This window comes from Dermacentor silvarum, chromosome 4 (assembly GCF_013339745.2).
Source record: "Dermacentor silvarum isolate Dsil-2018 chromosome 4, BIME_Dsil_1.4, whole genome shotgun sequence".
Classification (NCBI taxonomy): Eukaryota; Metazoa; Arthropoda; class Arachnida; order Ixodida; family Ixodidae; genus Dermacentor; species Dermacentor silvarum.
This window is the reverse complement of record NC_051157.2, coordinates 24367490-24386428: the sequence shown is the minus strand read 5'-3', so window position 1 is coordinate 24386428 and position 18939 is coordinate 24367490. Positions and strand designations below refer to the sequence as shown.

General features: G+C 42.4%; 2 protein-coding genes across 9 annotated transcripts in view; one reads left to right on the top strand and one right to left on the bottom strand.

Moving 5' to 3' along the window:
* LOC119449630 (rho GTPase-activating protein 7-like) overlaps positions 1 to 7404 on the top strand; it is a 411144-nt gene extending 403740 nt beyond the window's left edge. For all 8 annotated transcript variants that reach the window (XM_037712849.2, XM_037712845.2, XM_037712848.2 and 5 more), the window contains 2 exons: positions 41 to 220; positions 4166 to 7404. In XM_037712849.2, coding sequence (XP_037568777.1) covers positions 41 to 220; positions 4166 to 4280 — 295 coding nt within the window. In that variant the 3' untranslated portion in view covers positions 4281 to 7404. The remainder of the gene's footprint in view (positions 1 to 40; positions 221 to 4165) is intronic.
* A 52-nt stretch (positions 7405 to 7456) lies between these two features.
* LOC119449632 (lipoyl synthase, mitochondrial-like) lies at positions 7457 to 17253 on the bottom strand. Its single transcript, XM_037712851.2, has 11 exons — positions 17078 to 17253; positions 16709 to 16878; positions 16467 to 16560; positions 16029 to 16109; positions 15790 to 15946; positions 14484 to 14541; positions 14258 to 14386; positions 11899 to 12044; positions 11534 to 11604; positions 10403 to 10514; positions 7457 to 7563 (listed from the first exon to the last, which is right to left on the bottom strand). Exons 1-11 carry the CDS (start codon positions 17126 to 17128, stop codon positions 7499 to 7501), a joined length of 1134 nt encoding a protein of 377 aa, XP_037568779.1. The 5' UTR covers positions 17129 to 17253; the 3' UTR covers positions 7457 to 7498.
* Positions 17254 to 18939: the final 1686 nt, after the last annotated feature.

The following is an 18939-nucleotide window of genomic DNA, read 5'->3' as shown; positions in this document are numbered from 1 at the left end:
AACTTCTAAACAGTCTGAAATGGTGCATTTGTATTTGCAGGGCATGGCGTACGGAATTGGCCAGGGGGTCCTGTGCCTTGGTGGAGCTCTCGGTCAATCATCCGGATGCCACTGTACTTCTCCGTGGCGTCAGAGCAGTTGTGCTCGCTTCCCGCTATCTCATCGAGCCCTGTGGGGCGGGCAAGTCAAGGGTCACGCATATCAGCAGAGTGGATTTCAGGTGCTGAAAAAAACTATGTGCTTCTCTCCTGCCAAAGTAGGGGCAAAAACATTTGCTTTTATTTTGCCTGAAATTATAAACTTTCTATACATAAGCTGCAGTTCCTTATCATATTAAAAGATTATCATCTGCAATGTTACAGAGCTAGTAGGTGTAAAGAATTTGCTGCATCATGTATTACAGGTACATCCTCGGGCTTTATAGCTATGACCTGTTTCAGCTATGGTCACAGTTCAATTCTGTCATCAGGCTGCCCTTAAAACTGCTCCTAGACAGGCTTGCTGATTAAAAAAATATTTTTTTTTTACCCCTTCTCTGCAATGGTAGTGGCTTACTGCCTGCCAGTATCAGTATAGCCATGACTTCTGTGCAAAAGTGCTCTGCTATTGGTTTCAAGAATCTCCGTGGGAGCTGTCACATAGCACAACCATGTATGGGAGTGTTGACTGGCTGTGTAGCCAAAACGAACAAATTTGAAAATTTTAGAGTGATCAAGGGAATTAAGCTGGTCTGGTGATACAGCCTCCTTAGGCCGGATCTCTGAATCTATGCAGTACACTTTATTTTTTAATATTTAGATTTTCGCATTGCCATGCGCCTGATAAGCTAGTTTTCGGCTTTCTATACACCCCATCTACACACTCCAACACATAACTATCACTATCATTATAATGATAGTTATGTGTTGGATTGGACGGGTGCATAGAAAGCCGAAAACTAGCATAACAGGTGTAACCGTAAAAAGCAGCACTCATACGGCTTGTTCTCTCCTCTGTCCTATCTAAATTGGCAATTGACTTTATTTACTTCAACAGTAAAAAGCTTGTGGCTGACTCCAGAGCTTGGAAGACACTGCCACGTTAGGCTTGTTACAGTGTAGACAGCTTATTACGTAAGTCGCAGGAGTCGCAAATATCTGCACTACAAGCGGTACCGCACTATAACCAAAACAACGATTTTTAAGCCCTGTACGTATGCAAAACATGTAGACCAAGCATGTAGACACGCTTTGTACTATCGCGCGCACATCGCGATTACATTTTCTCCTGTGAGCTGGCGAAAACATAATCGCGATGTAGCCGGTGCTCTTCAAGCTCGACAGCTTTGCACCGAGTCAAAACGAAACAACTGTTTGCCGCAACTGCTGCGGAAAAAACCGTGACTGCTATCGACGCGATTATGAACAGTGACTTTGCGGTGCTGAAGGCACACGCCCGACGCACGCACCCAGTCATCCAGTCGCTGCAACTGGCCGTCGAAACCGCGGTCGCTATCTATGCGATCATCGATGGCGACTACGTAGGTTTTTAGGCACACGGCCGATGCTCGTATCGAGTAAAAATGAAGCTACTGTTTGCCGCAACCGCTGCGCAGAAAACCGCGGCCGCTATCGACGCGATCGTGGATGACGACTACGCAGTTACGAAAACCCGCGGCCAATGCATTGTTATGCGCAGCGGTAAACACAAGTATACAGGCTTTAAAGACACAAATATGCTCGAAGCATTCCGGCGTTGCTGTCATTCACGTACGATTTCAACTGATGGCTGTGGCGATGCGGACTCCGCCGCTTCGTTTCGGTTGGACGCTAGCGCCGTTCTTGCTCTTTTTCGTCGCACATTTGCAGCGCTCCTTGCTCACCGAGCTCCGAAAGTAGTCCGAATTAACGCATGTGCGGCCAAATAAGTCCGAATTAATGAGAGTTTGATTGCATTGAATAATGCATGCGCCGGCCGGCAGCACGCACCTTGTTGAGAAACGTGCTCACTGCCGCCCTTGTCGGTGAGATTTTCTCGCGGAAGCCGCATTATAACCGGTATTTCGTCTCACGCGGCTGCACTATAAGCGGTATGCGTATACATGGAGTTCTATGGCAGGGTAAACGGGAGTCAGAAAAGGCCGCGTTGTAGCCAGTTCTGCACTATAAACGGTTACGTTATAAGTGGTCTATACTTTATATACTATACAGGAGGCCATTCTGTTGATAGCTGCCTTAGGGGATTGATCAAATAAATGAAAATTGCAGCGTAAGGTCCGATAAAAATAGAGTGATCTGCAGTACGCTTAAAATGTGGGCCTTTGGTTTTTGACAGCACTAATGTTCAATGTGTTGGTATGTGCGTTGCAGCAACAAACCTGAGGTGACTGATCCATGACGTTTTTATCTAACTGATTGCAAGCTTCAGGTTGTTTTCCATGTCACATGACAAGCTCTTGACACTCGGTTCGCTCAGCATGTAGTTGTTTGGTTATATTGGCCCTTTGTGATCCCAGAAGACGTTGAATATTAGCTGGCATTGCATGGGAGCCACGCAAACTTTCCTGGCCTTTGAGACAATTTGCAATTCCACTCTTTGCTTGCTTTTTCTCTGTCTGGGCATAGTGGATACAGCATTCATCCTTGGTGAAAATGCGCTGAGAAAATATCTCCTTTAGCTTTCTGCTATCGTGTCAACATCTTGCTGGCGCTCTTTGGACACAATTGGCCCTTGCACCAATAAACCACAATAATCATCATCATCATCAACATCTTGCACATATCCGCTCACCACACCTCGTTGTCTAGTGTCAACTGCTTTGGTACAAACATGCCAGACACCTTAAGGCACTGCTGAGCACTGTGGATGACATGGTGTGCTAAAACATGACCTATTTTCAATTACTGAGCCATATTGTCAGTTTGAGCACTCTAGTTGTCATACGCAGGGCATTCAATTTCTTATGTTGAGTGCTACATGTCAAAGTGTGAGTGTGGCAAGAACAAGGTGTGCTGGTCAGTCTACCCTGTTTTTTAAAATTTTCTTGTGCCATTTCTACTGATGTTGGGGCAACAGACAATAACCTCCATACTTCTTCAACGTCCTATGATGGATGTCTATATGTTTTTTCAGATAATGCATAGCACCAAAAACTGCGTCACTAACTTCTGCTGTTCCCTGGTGCACCGTTTCAAAGTGGCAGCCACATTGTGTTCTGTGACGTGACATTTCATGTTTGGCAGCTGAGTGCAGCACCTCCTAGTGGAAGGCCAGACATTATGTGAAGCATATCAGTCAATCGCAGGACTTCTGATGTCTTAAATGAAATTTTGCTTATTTATTTTACTGCACTCATATAACAGACATAACAGAAATTTGAGGGTTCAATGGACTCAACATTTTGTGGCATGTTCGCAATGTGCGCACATGTTAGTGGTACGGTACCACTTCGCCACCACCTCCATTTTTTGACATGTATCCAGTTGCTGGCCTTAGGCGTTGATGCCTTTTGAAATGGTCGCAACAGAAAGTGACATAATTGTCGTGCCTTTGAGGAATTGAGGCTTTGTCTGTGTAAACACTCCTTGATGTGAATATGAAGCTGTTGCTACATAAAAAAACTGCAAAAGGTTTTTGCAAAGTTTGAAATAAATGTTTAACTTTAATAATGCTGGCATAACAATCATAGTGTTTGTAATAAATTGAACTGCTTCATCTTCCATAGTTCTGGACCAGGTGATTAAATAGTTTGACAAAGCCACCAGACTGCGCTGTAGGCTGACAGATGTTAAGTATAGGAGTCTACAAATGAGTTCCAAGTTAGCAGTGAAAAACAACTACTGTATATGTGTTTGAGCTGCCTTTGCGTAGATTGTGGTGATGTGCATTAACTTGGCGCAGGATGGGTGCAAGATTCACTTCAAGGTATTGCAGCAAGTTATATAGCCATAATAGAGCTGCCCTACCAAACCCAAGAGCAAATAGTTTTGAAGTGAAGCCATAATGAGCAACGCAGCCAAATACTTTCAAAATGTCTAAGCAAATGCAGTCGGTTTGTAGGTTACTATCCGTGTCAAAATTCAGGTCAACTTGGGCAACTGCGCATTGTAATGCACATTTTTCCTGAAACTAAATTGACTGAAACAAAAGCCTGTTGTGAACAGCCCTCGCTCCTTTTTCTCTGCAGGGGTCGAACCCCGGACTGGTACAACAAGGTGTATGGCCACTTGTGCGCCCTGCTGCTGGTCCGGCTTCGTGATTCCTTTGTTCAACGCACTGAGGGACCCGAGACTAAGGTCTGACACCCAGTCAGGCCCCACTGTCACTGTACATATTCCTGTCACAGGCTTCTGGCCCACGATGGGAGGGAGGCAGCAGGCGTGTGCACACACAATCCCGCAGAGTTCTTCAAGCATACTAGTTGCAAGACTCACTGTAATAGGGCGGCCTGCTGTAATGGCTTGGCAGCTGTGGTGCTCTGCCGCTAAGCATGAGGTCGCAAGTATGATTCCCAGCCCACGCGTTGAGACTTCTGCGTATGTTGAAGAACTCCATGTGGTTGAAATCAACTTTGTGCCCCTCTTCTGTGGTATCTCTCATAGCCTAGTTGTAGCGTTTAGCTGCTAATACCTGTCAAACATCCCATAGGTCCTGTGTTTCAATTATGGGCACAATGATTGGATCGAAATTTGGAAGTCTGCGGATGGATATGTCACCTCTAAACTAGCAAGTGCAATCAATCTTGCAGTGAAACCTGTGTGACCAATGCCAGTTTCATTTTTTTTCCCCCTCATATAGCCTGGGCACATCTGCCTGCCTGCAAAAATTGTTCATGGGGAGGGCCAGCTTATGAAGCAGAACTTTACAGCCAGTATGATTGAAGAACTCTGACAGTTAACAGCCAGCACTTACTGTAGAAATTTCAGAGCCATCGGTTTCTCTGAGGGTGCAGTCCAATTGCTGTTGAAGGGTAGACTGCCAGATACAAAATGGCCATGCTGAGATTCATTGCTTATCATAAATGCACAGAAGCTAAGGGCTTTGAATCTGTGTGCTGCATCCGTGCACACCGCGTATCTATCTGTTGACTGTCCTGTCAAGAAAGATATTGGCCACAATGTCAAAGCTAGCATTGGGGATACAAGTTACGCTTCCTAAATCTACAGTTCCTCATAAAGCGGCCATCATCATCATGCACAGCCTGCCTACAAAATGTGCTACGAATGGAACTTGATTTCAAACAACATTCAGTGGCTGTTTAGTTTTCATTATATTTAGTTATTAATGTAGTAGTGTAATTGGTATAACTATAATCATCAGTTCCACATTTAGTAAATTTGGGTGTAATTGAGCTTGATTCTGCGAGTGCAGTTTTGACTACCATCACAAGCATAAGATGTCATGGTGCTGTTGTGTTTTTTTGTATGGAATGGTAGAGTGTTTCTATGAAAGAATTGGGATGCACCCTAAGAGAGACAATTAGCCAAATTAGAAGGCTTTATATAGCAGTGGTGGCTGGCTTGTACATAGCTACATTGTTTCAAATGAGAAATGTGTCAATGCATTGCCTGCCAATTACTGTTTGTTATAGACTGTTATCATGTGCATTTGAAAGTTTATTGAGAGTTTTTCTTTCTGTTGCTTTCGGAGGTGTTGTGGCAGGATGCATTGTTGCATGCTCTGCTTACGGGAGATTTGTCCATCTGTGCAGTGGGAGTAATACAGCCTAACAGCAGGATTAAAAATTGGCACATATTCGGGCCGGTTATCTCCAGCCCAGATTGTTACAGCGTGTACGATAGATGCCTTTCTATGTGTAATTCTGCTAGCCTGGGCCTCTTGCTTTTGACTAAAGTTGTTCAGGCCTGTTTTAAAGCAGGAGACATGCCACACTTGGCAACTGTAAAGGGCACCTTGTGCGTGTTTTTGCTCTGCTCAAGACGTAATTTGACCAGTGTTCATATCAGCATTTGACTTGCTGCCTACCTTGGGTAGTTTACATACACATCATACATGAGCTTATTTAAACAAGTGATAGTATTTGTGCTTGACTCTGAAGAAATGATTTTGCACAAAAACCGACCAAGACATGACTACATTAGAACATATCTCTGCTCTCAGTGTCACTCTTGTAGAGATATAGTATATCCGATAGCCTTGAATGAATTCTCTTACAAGTGTTTAATGAAACATTCCTGTGAAATTGCAACAGGTAAACAATACATTGGGTAGTAACCATCATTTTTGACTGAGTACGTCAAGGCCTGGAAAGAAAACAATGTGCAGGTAGAATGCACATGTTGGAATCTATGTGAAGCGAAGCTTTGGCGATGCCTATTTGATGCTATACAAAAACTGGTTTGGTTTGATGCCTTTTATGTAGGAATCGTAATGGGAAATGCCCATTCTGGAGGATTGTCCAAGAACGGGCACATATCCAGTGCAACATAGGGAGTGGCTAAATCAAAGAATCTGTTAAATACAATTCGCCATTCCATTAACAGATTGGTGTTCCTTAGAGATGCATGTGGGCTGACACTATATGTTGAAGCTTTAAGTAGGAAGTTACTTTTTGGTAAAGGAGAACGAAGGTGGGCATATTTGCTCAATATACAAGGGTTATATAATAAGCCACTTTGCTGGTACTTTCATATAATCTTTGTATTTATATTCACAAACATATTCAGCGAGATAGCCACGCCATACCCGGGAAGGTAGGCCAAGAAATCTTTACTTTGAAAATCTTACCGCATAGGTCAAATCAAGACATTTAACACATTACATCAACTCTGCATACCATTGCTACATGTTTTTCTGCACAAGCACTCTAACTGGGCATCAATTATTTTATTTTTGTTTGTTTTATGTACAGGGACCAGGTTCTTATTAGCTTCCTAGTCATGAATCAGTCTGACCGCAAGCTTTCGCATTTCATGTAATGCTGTTGTAGGGGAAAGACAAACAGCAGTCTACCAATTACCTAGTCAGGTGTGAATGAGTGTACAGATATTGTATGCATAATATTTTTAACTTATTTCAGCTGTTGTATTATTCCGAACTGCAAGCTTTGAAGTACCTTACCATAAAATGCATTGCTCTTGAAGCCTTGCTTGCTGACAGTATGACGATTCACAGAAAATGTCTAAAGTATAACTCTGAAATTATGAAGAAGTTATTTACTGGTTGACTACACATGTGAAAAGAACATCTAGGTGGTATGGTGTTGTGTACACGTTAAACATGTAAATTTCTTGTTGTACTATTGTGCAGAGTGTATATATTGAGCATGTTGTGTTGAAAAGAATCCACAAATTTCATTCTGTAGAGACAAAAGAATGAGTGAGAAATGCTATATATGTAAATAGCAGATTTAATCAGTGGTTACTTTTGAAAAAATAAAGAGAATCTATATATCTGTACCTGCAATGAACTGCTGTGTGGTAGTGAAATTACATGTTCGTATTAAACTGCCTGACACTTGTTCATGCAACATAGAAAGTTTATTTGACTATAGTGTAACTTATTGTGGCTGCGATTCCGCTTCCTGCCTCTTCTTCTTTAAGTAGTTTGTCACGAAGAATTCACCTGCAAAGAAAACTTGCATGGTCATTTTCATCACCCACTTTATTGCATCCACCATGCAAAGCGCACCTGTGCGCAGGAGTGACGGACCTCTTTGCAGTTTTACTGTGTGTACAATAAAATTTATCAATAAAAAACAAATATACCGGGCAAGAAAAGGAAAAAAAAAAAGGGATGTCCAAACTACAGTGAACCAAACACAGTAGACATCCATTAATTTAACTATAGTTAATTCGATCCTGGCTGATAGTCCCGGCCAGTGCCCATACATTTTTGTGGGCCAAGATTTTAATTATTTTGGTCCTGAAATTGTCCCTCGCTGGATAAGTTGAACTTCACTTGATATCGTGCACGTGCCTCACCCTAATCACTATGCCACTGGCTGCAGTGTCTGCTTTGGCAAGGCTAGGGGATGGTGGATGCATCAAAGATATGCCATTTCCTGTTGAAAACACCAGTTTTTGGCCTGCCCTTAGCTGAATTTCAAGTGAATAGGTCAACTCGCAATGAATGATTACACATGTTTACGCAAGTATAATGCGTACTTTCTATAAAAACTGCTCATGAAATTGCCTGTGCTTTACGATTGGATAAGAAACCAAAATTGCATTTGCAGCATTAACAGCTTACCACCAGAGGCAGTGTCACCACATGATGGCAAAAGAACAAGTTTTTTGCACAGGTCATCTAAGCTAGTGGTAACAGTGCCATGTCACATTTTCAGCATTTCAGAGTGTTACATGGCTATATAAAAGTCTAAGTGGGGGCCACCATCCCATTCATTATGATTGCGGCGGAGTCATTGTTAGAAACATGGAATATTAAATGCAGGGGACTGCAAGGAGGGCAACATGTTGTGGCCCGTAGTGATGAGCTGTCTGAGAATGACGAAACTGGACATATAAATTTTTATTCTTCAAGGTAAACGGTGTCATCCTTTTTTGATTGCCAAAAGTGGAAGTGTGGTAAATTTTTTTTGTTATAAAAGTGGGTGTGCTTAGGTTTGGGTGAACGCCATTTTCTATTTGAACCCATAAAAGCTGGGTGTGCATAAGATTTAGGGCGTGCGTTGAAATTGGGTAACTGCTGCCAAATAAAGCAGAGGTGTATTTGGATGTTTTGCCTATTGACCTGTCACATAAATTGATCAATTCTGTCGGTACCATCAAAGTCGAATTAACGGGAGTCAACTGTAGTACTGAACATATATTTTATCTAGAAAAGAAAAGACGGGGGAGAGGGGGGCAAGAAACATTGATAAAAAGATAAAGGGAGAGGCTTGCATGATTTGATTAACATGCTAGTTAAGACAAGACCTCACAGGACATGCACAGTAGCTGGCATTCATGTGGGCTACAATAATGCTGTGCTTGCGTCTCCATATTCATTTGCGTCAGAAAAATGTTATTTACAACACTACACTTTTGACAGTGATTAAAAAATTGAAAAGCAGGTGACAGCAACTGATTGTTCAACATTTCCTCGCTCTATGGAGATAACCTCTTTATAGCTGCGCTGTAGTTTCCTGTTTCTTTATAGCCTGATGTGGGTTATCCTGAGTTGCAAGGTAAGTGAACACAGATAGTGGCCATTGCTGATAGCAGTTGCCTGTGTGTAGCAGCAGCTGTTATCATTTAATAGTTGCATGCTGCTGTGATAAAACATGACATAGCTTGACTCCAGCGGAGTAGGTAGTTCAGGAAACTTAAATGCTTTCTTCTTTTTTGCAACAATGAAGAGAGAGAGAAAGAAAGACAAGGATGTTAGCCAGTGTAAATACCGGCTGGCTACTCTGTACTGGGGAAAGGAATAAAGGGAATAAAAGGTGATAGAAGAAAAAAAAAATTTAGAAAAATTCACACAATAACGCAAACCACCCAGTCAAACTGCAGACATGAATCTGTTTTTAGAGTCCTTTTAAGATATTGCATTGCTCAATGAATAACTCTCAATGCTCACTCAGATGGCACTTGCTTTGTGTAGCATTAATGCACAGCATTATTCCAGCAGATATTGCTAGGATAGTGAACCATTTCTGGCTATGTTTGCTAAATTGGCAACATGCATGGCCTATTTCGAAGGCAGGTGTACTTCCATAATGAGGTAATTTGAGTATATTCAGCATTAAACAGAATAATTAAAGTAACTTCTTTAAATTTTCTATTCAAATTTTCATATATTATAACACTCCTAGTTTTTATGTTTATTTGCTCAACTAGCACAGCTGTTTGTTTGTAAAAACAAGAGTGTGAGAGTGAAATCATGCAGATGAAGGCCCCAAGTTGAGGCCGGCACTGGGATCCTTGGCTAGTAACAACAGGAAAGAAAAATAAACTGCGACAAAACAAATTTATTCTGTAGAGCTGGGTTTCCTGCAAACTACTTGGTAGAGATAGAGAGGCTGAGTAACAATCACAAACTGTAACTTTTTTGTTCCAGATGATAAAAATCTTTAAGATACTCTAAAAGCAAGCAATGTGAAGTGTTTCTCAGGTGAAAGCAAGTATACACCAAGAGTGGTGACATGTAGCACGTCACTAGCCCACTGCCAAACCTTGTTATAATGAAGTTGCACCCAATATGAAAATACTTTCTTATATCTGACATTCACTATAAGCATAGAATCGTTGCATACTGACATTGATGAGAAACATTTGAGATTTAGTTTGCGTCACTACTTCAGAAAAGTTCACTAGTCACTGTCTGAAGCAAGTGTAACATAACAATGCTTTGTCACAATAGCCAACTATATGAAGTGCTACCGAGTGCTGATTATTGAATTACGCAAGAGCACTCACTCATGAGAACACCAACGAGAAGGAAAATGTGCATGTGTACTGACCAGCTTTGTATGATGAACGAACCAGTGGTCCACTGGCAGTGTAAAGAAAGCCAAGCTTATTTCCAAAGTCTTCCCAGTGCATGAACTTCTCGGGTGTTACATATTCTACTACCTGAAATCGACACAAGCGACAATATAATGTCTCCTAGAGAAATGTGCATTGTATAAATGTGTTAAAAGGACACTTAAGGCAAATACTAAGTCCCACGTGGACTGTTTAAATACCATTCCAGAAACCTCGCAATGCTTGTTTCGTGCCAAGAAGACATAGTTTACGAGAAAATTGCATCTGAAAGTTCCGAATACCTTTATCACAATTCAAATCTTCTGCCACCCAACCAGGGAAAGGTGACGCTGCATACGCCATTACCGTTCTTTGTTGCTGTTGGTGAGTAAAACAGTGCTCGACAGATCGTGGGATGGTTTTTTGCACAAAACGCAAGCGCACAGCCATGGAAAAACTGAGCCAAGACAGAGCGAAGGATTCACCGCTGCAGCTGCTTTTGGTCAAGTGGCATGGACCGTTTGGGCATCCCGCGACATCACATGGAAGTGGAATTCGCTGCTACTTACAGTTTGTGCGAGTTTCACAAGCCAGCAAAACCAGCGCAGCACTACGGGATAATGAAACTACCGAAATGCGAAAGCGCAGGCGGCGCAGAGTCTAGCGAAAATGAAACCTTTCGACCGCCTGTGTCATTGTCAAGGATAATGTCAACAAGTTATTTTTTCTAATAATGAAATAGAACTGGACAAGTAGCATTTTCTTTCATCTTATAATGCAACAATGATGTTTTCATAACGAAAGGTTAAGTACTAGGGACAGAATTTAAATGAGGAGTGCCTTCGTCATCGGGCAAGTACTTGAATTTCCCGGGGAGTCTCCTAATCAGTGTCCTGCACTTACCTAAATTTCTCGATTACTAAGGCTCTGTTCACGATAATATTGACGCCTTAGAAATTCTCGAGCACAAATCTATCACTTTAGCTTGACTTAATATAAAAAAGCAAATGAAAATGTAGTGCTGGTTAGTGTGTCCTCATAATGGCTGCACAAATTTGTGAAGTAATGATCTCACAGAAAAGTGCTATGTAGGCAAGCAAGGGACAAAATTTCAACAAGATAAAAACCTTCAGGTGCCGTTTTGTAGGCTGCATGTATTGGCCCAGTGTGAAGCAGTCGATGCCAGCATCGCGGACCACTGGTAGATAAAAAATAATAATAAGAATGGTTACCAAATGAAGTGCAACATACAAGCATTACATACGTAACAATACACATTCAAACTAGCGCAGTGATAGGTACATACTTTCTGAAATTCAGCTGTGTTACACATTTTCATTTAGTATGACTGAAACAGGAGCTAATCAAGGCTAATTAAATTTACTCCAGTAAGTTTATTTGCAATCAATTCAATGTTAGAGATGGGAACCGGGAAAGTGCTACATCGAAATGTTCTCTGAAGCAAGAATTTAACAAGATTTTTCGCACCTACCTTCCATAGTCCTTGCAACTTGGCTGTCGGTCTCTCCAAAGCCAAGCATCAGCGAGGTTTTTGTCAGGACATTTGGGTTCACCTCCTTTGCATGCTTTAGGACCCTGAGACTTTGTTCAAAGTTTGCTCTTCTGTCTCTGACATACCTAATTGAACAAACATATCCCATGAAATAAGCCAGCATGGAAAGTTTTTTGGGGGGCACCACTGACATCAACATTTCGACTTCATTTTTTGTTAGGATAGTACATATGCAACTATCCATTGAATGCATAATCCAGCAATTTGAAATCCATAAATATCAAAATTATCTTTCACAAAGTTTCTGAAGGTGCTAAACCCAGTGCAACTGATGGCAAGCAGTATGTTAAAGAGGCCCTGAACCACCCCTCGGGCTTGGTGAAAAAACACAGTCCGCACAGATAGCATACACTGTTGTGAACGTCTCAAATTTTGCAATCATGCGCGGCGCGTAGATCTTGCAAGCGGAGAGAGAAGTCACCCTTTCTTTCAAATGCTCTCTTTTCAACAGAAGCCTGCTCCTCACTCTTTTCTGGACACTTTATTTCGTAATATAGCAGATTCCCACATGTGGCTACTATTGGCCAATAGGTGACAACAATCAAGAAGGGTGTTTTGGATCAGTGCACTTCTTCTTACTGTTACTGTGTATATTTATTGACACAGTTTTATAAACAGGCTGAAGTAAGCGAAAAATCTTTGAAATTTCTTTCAAAATCTTTCTAAAATCTTTCGAAATATAATGATTATGTACTTCCGGAAGAAGCCGCCTATTGTCCACTCATGCTCGGCCGCGATTGCCCGCGTAGGAATTAAACTTTGGCCACCCTGCTTATTGGTGTCATAGCCGTCGGGTCTTGCTAATTTTGAACACTCAACTAGCCTTGAACCACGCGAAACTGAAGGTCAGAGCACATGCACACATGCCAGCACGCACTCACTCCTGGCTACTCCTTGTTAGACACCTTGGGAGACTTTGCTTCGTAATAAAAGCGTTTCAAAATGTGGAAACTGGATGTGGCTACCAAGCCACATCCAACTTGCCTCTGATGTTGGTCAAGGTGGGGCAGGACAAAGCCAGTCCGCACTACGTAGCACAGCCAGACAGGAACATATGAGCGCGAGTGTGCACTCTAGCCCTGTCGTGCACAAAGCAAATGCTGCAGTTGCATGTAGCTGTGGTCTGCTACATAGCATAGATAATGCAGCCGCCGCGGTGATGAGTCCACTGGCTGAGCGCACTGCCGCTCACTGAGGACAACCGCATTTGGCGCAACGTAGGTGCTAAAATCGGAAACAGTGGTGTCTACATGAACATCCAAAATCAAATTTGAATTGCACACCACGGTGATGTTCAGTAAGCGGAGCGTTGTGGACACACCCCGCTCCGCCGTAGCCTTTGCAATGCAAGTCATCGAAGGTTTGAAGTCATCATTATGGTTTGTCCGACAAATGTGCACGGAGTGCGTAAGCTTGAGAGGTCCTGAATTGCTGTACGATTGGCTTCTGAGGTGTAAATACATCCGCGCTTGCAAAAACATCACAGACGCACGTAAACGGGGTTTTAATAGCGCTTGTGCATGTGTGCTGTGTCATCTGCTGCAATGATGTTGCTTCGCACTTCTACGTTCGCACCGAAATAGCACTGACAGTAGAGAGAGTGCAGCAAAATTGTGAACCAGTCCTGCACTTTTTGAAACGAATGGCGGGGTTCAAAAGGCACCATTGCTGCTCCGCTGAAACAAACGGCATGGTGCAGCACCTCGCAAATTGTTTCAGGTGGTGCAGGTGAATTTAACGCTCCTGGTATGTTTGATTACCAATAACTCTGCATCTGCTGAACTTTTTGTGGCAAAGTATTTTTGAAATAGCCTAATTTAACTTCAAATGCATTTCGCAACTTCAATGAAAAGTGGTTCAGGGCCCCTTTAAAACAGCCCTGTGATGAACGAAATGGTTTGCGGCATGCACAGCACATGAACGTTCACATTGTGTGTCATAAAGAACAGAAGAAAATGGTTTTATGGTTTTGCATATACATCAAGGAGTTCCAAAGCAATGGTGCAGAATGTTGAAGCATCTAACAGAAATGGAAGCTCATGGCACTTGAAAGTTATAGTACAGTTCACATTCATTAGTTCAGCTTTGTTCTCATAATTAATAATAACTTCTATACAACCAAAGACTGCAAAAAAAAAAAAAAAAACGGCAACACCTGCAATGTTGAAGTGAGTATTGGAAGTCAAATTCAAGTAGCGTTTCAGGTTGAATCCGACTAAATAAAATCAGCCACCCATGGAAGAACAAAGAATAAGAGGAGGTACTATAAGAAACTTACATTTGCAATTCAGGAACAGTTTCAATGTTGTGTGCGTACACATCAAGACCTGAGCAAGCCACCTCTTCTACGGCCTTAAGATCGCCAGCAAAATCGCCAGTCAAGCACTCGACGAGAATGGATGATTTCCTAAAAAATAAGACAGAACTCAAACAAATGGCAGCAGAAAGTCTTTTGCCTCTGATGACAAGAAATGTCATTTGCAGCCGAGGAGAATGCAACTTGCCTCTGCTTAATTCTTCGAACTGTCTCAGCAAAATGATTTGAGCCGCCATCAGGTAGATCTGAAAGAGCACAGCAGTCCAATGCACTTCCTATCAGAATGAGAATTGTAGTTGTGTTGACAGCAATAGTCGATAGCTCTCCTAGCTGCGGGAATGTGCAAACAGAACCTTTGCTCCAGACACCACTTAATTTGTAGCAAGTGCAACTATTCACTTAAGTCACATAGGTTATTTAAACCCAAGTTTTAAAGGCTACTTCCTCAATGCTACAGATCTGCATGAAAGGAACAGATGTCAACAGAAGGGCATATATTTCCCTTTGTTGGGGGCAGCACATCAAAATCCTGGTGTGCAGCTTGAAATCACCATGTAATAAGCACAGATGAAACCCGAGTTTATCCAAGGCACTATGAAATGTAAAAACACAGCAAACTGGCTAAGTTGGCATGCTTTCATTTTGATGACTGAACTGAAGCTGTCAGTGCAAGTATGATGTTTGTGTAAAATGAGTAATTGAAATCCAATTTTCAATTCGAAGGCAGTGTGCTGACACAAATGGCAACCCCAAAGTTTGTGTACTGCTCACTGACCCACAGGGGTGCTTTAATAACGCACGTGGCGTGAGCAAGACACCCAATCATGTCAATGAGCACTTGGTACAAGTGCAAGAAATGAAACACAACAGTAGTGGTTAACTGCATCATCATATTATCAGTAACACTGGTTGTAGCTTATTATGAAAAAAGCATGTGTGACTGTAGCACTTGTCGTCTATTATTGTGTCCTATTATTGAGCAATACTGCTGCAAGCACACAAGTCTACACAGGGTGCACCTTCAGCAGCGGTGACGGATGTTAGGCACCACTGTGAACCATTAAAAATTGCTCAATGCTTAAGAATCTTACGTTATCAGCAGCCCAACAAATGCAGCTTTACAACAAGCCTGCAGTGCTTTCAGGATGCTCAGCCTAGACCATAGTTATACAAATGGCCACTGTCAGCACCAGGGTTCGTAATGAAGCATGCATGATGAAATAAGTCGTACTGCCATGCCATCAGAACATTGTATCCAGCACCAGCAGTGTGACTGTTATTGAATTTCAGATGCAATGCACTAACGTTTAGATAATGATAGGAGAATGTGCATAATGGGCCACGAGAGACCACCGTTACGAATATGTCTGTCCTGATTATGGGCTTCAGCCAGTATTGCTAAGAGACGTTTAGATGGAAGTTCAGTTCTGCTTTGCGTCATTAAATTCTGAGTACACCTTCACATAGCCTCAGTATGAAATACATCAGCATACCATCTCTGTCTACCGATGTTATTACAACATACTCTAGGCCCCACTCTGCGATTGCTTCTGCCGTGTTCTCAGGCTCATCAGGGTCTGGCAAGGGTGGGCGTCGAGCAGTTTTGACTGAACAAAACCTGCAGGCCCTTGTACATGTGTCGCCCAAGACCTGCAATTAAAAGAGTTTTCCCCACAGGGCTAACACTCCTTTTGTTGTGAGCTTCATGCACCAACAGCAAACTGTCACACACCATGATTGTTGCAGTGGCAATATTGTCTGGGCCTCCATTCCAACAGGTTCCGATATTAGGACAACGTGCCTCTTCGCATACCTGAGAGCATTAAACACAGTAAGCACAGCTCACTTAATGCACATGGCACCAGTCCTATATACAAAGAGCGCACAATAATAATGGACCATTCCAAATAACTCTATAATTCTGAGCCGCTATGCAAAACGTACAGTGCTGTCTGAACATATGGATTCAAGTACTGTAATTTCAGGGCTCATGGAGGGTTCTGCAGAAACCGGTTAACAATAAAATGTGTGCAAATCAAAGAACCATCACACACAACCATATATATATATATATATAGCGAGCATGTCAAAGCCGCACACATTAACTAATGTTACAGTGTTTTGAAAGAAGCAGATCCAGCAATGAGAGCAGACTACGGTGATTACTCACAGTGTGCAGCTTCTTGCCTCTCAGCGTTCCTTTCAAACGAGAAAAGTGGCTTCCTTTAGGAATGTCAACCTTCAGCCATGGCGGTAGCTTCAACCTTAGATAAATGATCACATCGTGCGTGCATTAAAGGCAACAAGGCATGCAGAAAAGACGGGAGTCTACAATTTCGAAATAGTAGGATACTACTTGTTTTGTAAACGCTGACAGATATATTTTACTGCAAGAATTACAAAAAGGCTAACCTTTCCGTTTCTCCTGGAGCGCGCTTCAGCTTCCCCGCGTAGTCCTTGAACGTGCTTCCTCTCGGAACTGCGCCAGCAATAAAATCTGCGAGGCCAGGTCCGCTTGCGATGTCATCCTTTTGCTCGCTTGTGAGGCTACTCTTACAACAGCGCGATGCCGTCGTTATGTACTGCGTGTAATCAAAGAGAACTCAAGTCTGATAGCTTATTTATGAATAAAAACAAATGAACCTTTTCACTGAAAATGAGAAAAAGAGCTTATGGACGAATCTCATTTCATGATGCGAAGCATTGAACTATCTCGGACTTATCACAACATGCATCGGTCACCTTGGCAAAGCGCTATCTCAAACAAGTAGAAACACTCACTGATCGGAGAGATTTAGACGCTGCTGCAGCTTGATGGCAGTGTTTCAACATGTTGCAGCTGGTTAGCGTCTTGAAGTAAAGTGGAAGCGAATTAGCGGAACAATCTTGCCGTATCAGAAGGACCCATGGAAGAACAGAAACTAAATGGAGGCTGCCATTTGTAAGTGCTGATGGCAATTGTGTTTGTTGTCATTTCTAATTATTACTTTTGTATGTACTTACAAGTTTGTTTAATACTGAAAGTCAATTTACTAATTTTTATGACTTTATTTTGTGTTTGTTACTCTTAAAATTAGTAATAAATAGCATAAAAACTTGACAGCCATGACACAACTCTGGCGCCTGCAGTACGCAAAAGCATATCCTTTGAGATTCGTTTCTTGCGATGTGGACACCACTTAATGATGCTGCGGTACGCAGATACTAATTGGTGTTTTGAAGTTTTCTTTTCACCATCCACTTCTTTAATGGCCTAAATTCAATATAAAGGGGACGAGCTCGATTTTTTCTGTGCTTGAAAACTAGCGGCGACATCGCATTACACCAAAAGCGTGGCCTTTGAGATTATACAGCACCGTGTTGTTGCCGCAATCTCTGAAGTCATAAAAGACCCTCGCTAGTTTTGCTGAGCTTGCAACAACTTAGGCTAATGAAACCGTTGAATACCAGCTAATGTGTGTAATTTAGGGATACAAGGAAAAAGAAAAAAAGAAAGAAAAAGAATTGACTATATATATCAACGTAATAGTACAGGTCGCGCGGAATGTCACGCGAGATTGAATGTGCTTGCGCAGTACATTATCTACAGGCATTCGGTGCCTGTTTCTTTTTCTTTTAAATGCGAAACATTTCTTGGCGAACATTTGCCACTTCGAGAGTATCTATCTATCTATCTAGCCGCCTACGCCTTGGTGCTCTCATGGTCGTTCCGTTAACTTGGTAGGTACCAAAACTGGCATAGTATCGCAAGAGTGTATGACGAACATAAATGAAAGGTCATGACATGAATATCATGACATGCGTGTCATGTAGGTCATGAAATACATGGCAAGGTGACATCGTGATGCCATGGTGGTCGTTTACCTTGATATATACCAGAATGTGCATCACATGACGTCCACTTATGACACATAAATGACAGATCACGACATGAATGTTCATGACATGCATGTCATATATCATGAAATGAATGGCACTAATGACAAGATATATGTCGTGAACCGGTCGTGGTCATTTTATTAACACAACATATATTAGAATGTGCATTAATGACAAGCATGCGGTAATGAATGACATCTCCTGACATGACATACATGTCGGATCATGACATGAATGAGAAACGACAATATGTCTTAACAATCATTTCATTAGCTGGGGTATATTACAGCGTAAGCTGTTATGGGCTCATTGAAATAGTCGATTGTGGTGGCGATGTTCGCCGCCGCCGCCGGTGTCCGTCGTAGCTGTCGCGCATGACTGTGTGTGGTACCGAACTCTCGAGGAAAGTGATGCGGCATAGCCAGTTCCTCGCACACTGCTTCGCATAACATCGATTCCCACAGGGCGTGGGATCTGCCGGCATTTTTTGAACAGCGGAGCTGTTTAAGCTCTTGGTTAGGCCGCGTAGTGCGAACAAAAACTGTGGGCCGATCCTGGAGGTAGTGCAGGAAGGCTCCAAGCGCAATGGTACATAGCCACATACATACCCTTGTGAACTAGCGAAGCTGCTTAAGCTGGAGGATGATTCATCGAGTGCACCCCGCAAAACCTCCGCCTGGTGATGACGTCACCATGCGTCGCCTAGCAACGCTTCGCCGCAGCTGCACCGACCGCGCCAAGCCTTGCCGCAGCTGCGTGAGCCG

Coding starts and splice junctions, on each gene's coding strand:
- LOC119449632 (XM_037712851.2), bottom strand. CDS start 17,128: ATGTTGAAACACTGCCATCAAGCTGCAGCAGCGTCTAAATCTCTCCGA. Junction 16,879..17,077: donor CGTCTAAATCTCTCCGATCA/GTGAGTGTTTCT, acceptor GATTACACGCAG/TACATAACGACGGCATCGCG. Junction 14,542..15,789: donor AACATCGGTAGACAGAGATG/GTATGCTGATGT, acceptor GTGCTCTTTCAG/ATCTACCTGATGGCGGCTCA.